The sequence below is a fragment of the Zea mays genome, chromosome 4 (assembly GCF_902167145.1).
Source record: "Zea mays cultivar B73 chromosome 4, Zm-B73-REFERENCE-NAM-5.0, whole genome shotgun sequence".
NCBI classification, from domain to species: domain Eukaryota; kingdom Viridiplantae; phylum Streptophyta; class Magnoliopsida; order Poales; family Poaceae; genus Zea; species Zea mays.
Window position 1 is genome coordinate 125,852,737 of NC_050099.1, and position 4,970 is coordinate 125,857,706.

The 4,970-nt window shown below is 38.3% G+C and overlaps 1 protein-coding gene across 1 annotated transcript; it reads right to left on the reverse strand.

Moving 5' to 3' along the window:
• Nucleotides 1-2,699: 2,699 nt before the first annotated feature.
• On the reverse strand, nt 2,700-3,425 carry LOC100276444 (uncharacterized). The gene is made up of 2 exons (NM_001365394.1): nt 3,336-3,425; nt 2,700-3,245 (listed from the first exon to the last, which is right to left on the reverse strand). Exons 1-2 carry the CDS (start codon nt 3,384-3,386, stop codon nt 2,886-2,888), a joined length of 411 nt encoding a protein of 136 aa, NP_001352323.1. The 5' UTR covers nt 3,387-3,425; the 3' UTR covers nt 2,700-2,885.
• Nucleotides 3,426-4,970: the final 1,545 nt, after the last annotated feature.

Here is a 4,970-nt window from a genome sequence, read left to right on the forward strand (position 1 = left end):
GTAGACCCAAATATGATATCATCAACATAAATTTGGCATACAAACAAATCATTTGAAATAGTTTTGGTAAAGAGTGTAGGATCGACTTTTTCGACTTTGAAACCATTAGTTATAAGGAAATCTCTTAGGCATTCATACCAAGCTCTTGGGGCTTGCTTGAGCCCATAAAGCGCCTTAGAGAGTTTATACACATGGTTAGGGTACTCACTATCTTCAAAACCGGGAGGTTGCTCAACATAGACCTCTTCCTTGATTGGTCCATTAAGGAAGGCACTTTTCACGTCCATTTGATAAAGCTTGAAGCCATGGTAAGTAGCATAGGCAAGTAATATGCGAATTGACTCAATCCTAGCTACGGGTGCATAGGTTTCACCAAAATCCAAACCTTCGACTTGTGAATATCCCTTGGCCACAAGTCGGGCTTTGTTTTTTGTCACCACACCATGCTCATCTTGCTTGTTGCGGAAGACCCACTTGGTTCCTACAACATTTTGATTAGGACGTGGAACAAGATGCCATACCTCATTCCTCATGAAGTTGTTGAGTTCCTCTTGCATTGCCAACACCCAATCCGAATCTCTTAATGTGTCTTCCACCCTGTATGGCTCAATAGAAGATACAAAAGAATAATGTTCACAAAAATGAGCGACACGAGATCGAGTGGTTACCCCCTTATGAATATCGCCGAGAATGGAGTTCACGGGGTGATATCTTTGTATCGCTTGGTGGACTCTTGGGTGTGGCGGTCTTGGACCCTCATCATCTTCCTTATCTTGATCATTAGCATCTCCCCCTTGATCATTGTCCTCCTCTTGAGGTGGCTCTTCTTGATCTTCATTTTCATCATCTTGAGCTTGATCCTCATCTTGGGTTGGTGGAGATGCTTGCATGGAAGATGATGGTTGATCTTGTGCTTGTGTGGGCTCTTCGGATTCCTTAGGACACACATCCCCAATGGACATGTTCTTTAGCGCGACGCATGGAGCCTCTTCATCATCTAGCTCATCAAGATCAACTTGCTCTACTTGAGAGCCATTAGTCTCATCAAACACAATGTCACAAGAAACTTCAACTAATCCAGTGCATTTGTTGAAGACTCTATATGCCCTTGTGTTTGAGTCATAACCAAGTAAAAAGCCTTCTACAACCTTAGGAGCAAATTTAGATTTTCTACCTCTTTTAACAAGAATAAAACATTTGCTACCAAAGACTCTAAAATATGAAATATTGGGCTTTTTACCGGTGAGGAGTTCATAGGATGTCTTCTTGAGGATTCGATGAAGGTAGAGTCGGTTGATGGCATAGCAAGCGGTGTTGATTGCTTCCGCCCAAAACCGGTCCGAAGTCTTGTACTCATCAAGCATGGTCCTCGCCATGTCAAGTAGAGTTCTATTCTTCCTCTCCACTACACCATTTTGTTGTGGTGTGTAGGGAGAAGAGAACTCATGCTTGATGCCCTCGTCCTCAAGAAAGCCTTCTATTTGAGAGTTCTTGAACTCCAGCCCATTGTCGCTTCTTATCTTCTTGATCCTCAAGCCGAACTCATTTTGAGCCCGTCTCAAGAATCCCTTTAAGGTCTCTTGGGTTTGAGATTTATGCTGCAAAAAGAACACCCAAGTGAAGCGAGAATAGTCATCCACAATTACAAGACAATACTTCCGCCGATGCTTATGTAAGCTATCAGGCTGAATAGATCCATGTGGAGTAGCTCAAGCGGCATGTCGGTCGTCATGATATTCTTGTCTGGATGATGAACACCAACTTGCTTTCCTGCTTGGCATGCGCTACAAACCCTGTCTTTCTCAAAATGAACATTTGTTAGTCCCAAAATGTGTTCTCCCTTTAGAAGCTTGTGAAGATTCTTCATCCTAACGTGGGCTAGTCGGCGATGCCAGAGCCAACCCATATTAGTCTTAACAATTAAGCAAGTATCGAGTTCAGCTCTATTAAAATCAACTAAGTATAGCTGACCCTCTAACACTCCCTTAAATGCTACTGAATCATCACTTCTTCTAAAGATAGTAACACCTATATCCGTAAAAAGACAGTTGTAACTGTGAGCACCTAGAGGGGGGGGGGTGAATAGGTGATCCTGTAAAACTTAAAACTTAAGCCACAAAACTTGGTTAAGTGTTAGCACACACTACAACCTTTAAGGCCTTCTGTGACATAATGATTATGTCACTAACTAGTGTTTATTTGTCACATATTATGTTTTGGTGACGTCATTGTGACGAAAAAGCCATCGTCACAGAAGGTGCGTGTTAAACAGAGTACTATGACGATGATAAAAAAATTGTCATAGATTCTATGACGCATACTAGCTTCGTCACTAAATCTATGACACTCTATTTCGTCATAATTGCCCCTGAAAACGTCACAATTCGTACTGACATGCATTGCCACGTGGCTAATGGTGATGACGTGGTATGTGACGTGGCATAATTGTTGTGACGAAGAATTTCGTCACAAATTGAAAGGTGTTGGCCGCTTATGTGGCAATACATTTGTGACAAAAAGTTTTGTCATAAAATGTGATGACACGGCAAGTGATGTGCTGACAAAGCATTTGTGACAAATATAATCATCATCGCAAGGAATACATCATATGCATTCATATCATCATAGAATATTACACATCAGAACCAAAATATCATATGAATTTGTTCAACACAAATATTTCATCTAGAAGAGAATAATATAACTTTAAAACATATATCTGCAAATCCTTTAACTTAAAATCCAAAACAAATCCAATAACTTCAACTCAAAGTATTAAACATTAAGCATAATTGAAAATGATCCTATAACTTCAAATCTAGAACTACTGTAACCAGCCACTATACCAGCCATAAGGCTGCAGGTCCTATAGTGGTCAACCAGACTTAAGATGGAGGCACTTGGCCTCGATTGAAGCTTAATAGTTGACGAAGGAGGTTGTTATTTTCTTCCATCGACCTCTTCATACTATCAATGGTCTCCTGAGATGCTTGTGCTTGAGCCTTCAAGGTTTCCACTTCTTCCCTAAGGCCATCTTTTTCTTGCTTCTCGGTCTCTAGTTCATCCTGAAGTTGTTGAACCTTTGCAGAAACAATCGTTGTGGAGCTTTTCTTGGAGGCGGACTGAAGACCAACATTGCGTAGGAACACACTGGAGCCTGGTAGCACATTAGAAACAACTTCTGTAGGAGATTTTGGTTGTTGTCCATCCTGAACTCGTGCTGCTACCATTTCTTCCATGTCAACCTAATATAAAATTTAAAGATTATTCATTAGTATAGTATACCACAAGTTGAAAGTTATGAGTACAAACATGAAAGGAAAACAAGCACTTACAATAGCTTTCTGAACATTTTCACTAAAACCTTTCTTTTTGCTACAATGCATCTCCTTGAAAAGATCTATTGCACTAGGTTCCGCATCCTTATATTTTTCTTGCTTCTGAAATGATATAAAATGAGTGTGGTGAGAATGGAGGTCTTGAAATAAGGTACAGGTAGGTTTTCAAAATAACAATTTAAAATGCATTTTAGATATGAACAGTGCTAAAGCATTTAAATAAAACTGTAAATGAAGCAATCAGGAACAACTATATGAGCAAACAAAGATGTTTAATTGTGCTTTGGTATACATAAATAGAAACATAGATGTTAGAGTCGATTGCTGCATATCTAAATGCTTTAGCAAGCTATATATATATTTAAATGCTAGAGAGATGTTAGAGTCGATTACAGAAACAAAGATGTTAGAATCGAATACAGAAATAGAAAAACTACAAGCTATACATTCTCTGTTATTATTGTTCTGTCTATCTAGTACTTGATGAATATATAGATGGACTTTTTGCAGAAAGAGCATGAGGAGCTGTACAATGCTCAAATAAGGAGGATTAGGATACTTGTAGGTACCATAGCTACAATCTAAAACATTATAGTTTGGTGCAACCTAAAACATTATAGTTTGGTGGATGACCTATTAATCAACTATTAACAATACAATAAAAATGATTTAGGAGACATGCTCTCTAATTAATGGAAGCAAACACACATAATAACCACCTCTTTAAATGGTTATGGGTGTTCATTTGCAGCATTACACATTCATAGATTATTCAACTATGCACATAAAATAAAGGTTGTTGCATAATCAAGAAATGTAAGTGAACACAAATGTAACAACCAGGAGCAATTATATGAGGTAGCATAGATGCTAAATAAACCGACTCTATTGACAATATTACACATTCACATATCATTCAATTATGCAGAGTCTTGGCTGCTCGAGCCAAGACAATTCCAATTCGATTTTTCCTGTTTCCAGCACTTAGACACAATACATTAGTCTCTAAAACAATGTACTAAGTCTGAGAAACATACCTTTATCCTTGATTTTCACTTTCTCCGCCATTTTACACTTAGACACTTGTGTTGGACACTAAATCACCAAAATACTTAGAAATGGCCCAAGAGCACATTTCCCTTTCAATCTCCCCCTTTTTGGTGATTTATGCCAACACAATATAAAGCAAGTAGAACAAATAAAAAATCAATTCAATTAAGAACTCAAATTGTTTTGATTCAAATTTGACATATATGGATCATTCTTTTCCACCACTTGGTTTGTTTTTGCAAATCAAACTCAAATTTCTATCTCTAAGTCAAACACACTTGTTAAGACATGAAGAGAGTCGTTCCAAGAGAAATTGATTCAAGATTTCAAAAACTCCCCCTTTTTCCCATAATCAACACTTCTCCCCACAAGAAGCCCACTTTTGACAAAAAGAGCCAATAAGAGTATTTTGACAAAACAAAAACTCTAACTCTACTTTTTCAAAATTCTCAAGTGGTAGCTGATCCTTTTATTGCTTTGGCCTTTATTTTCTCCCCCTTTGGCATCAAGTACCAAAACGGGATCAATCTTGGCCCTTAAACCCCATTGCCTCACCAAAATCTTCAACTAAGAGTAAAAGGC

Bases quoted from the DNA above. Each gene is read 5' to 3' on its own strand.
- LOC100276444 (NM_001365394.1), bottom strand. From the start codon at position 3,386: ATGCATTGTAGCAAAAAGAAAGGTTTTAGTGAAAATGTTCAGAAAGCT. The intron at 3,246-3,335 runs GTAAGTGCTTGT...ATTTTATATTAG, and splicing joins AAAATGTTCAGAAAGCTATT to GTTGACATGGAAGAAATGGT.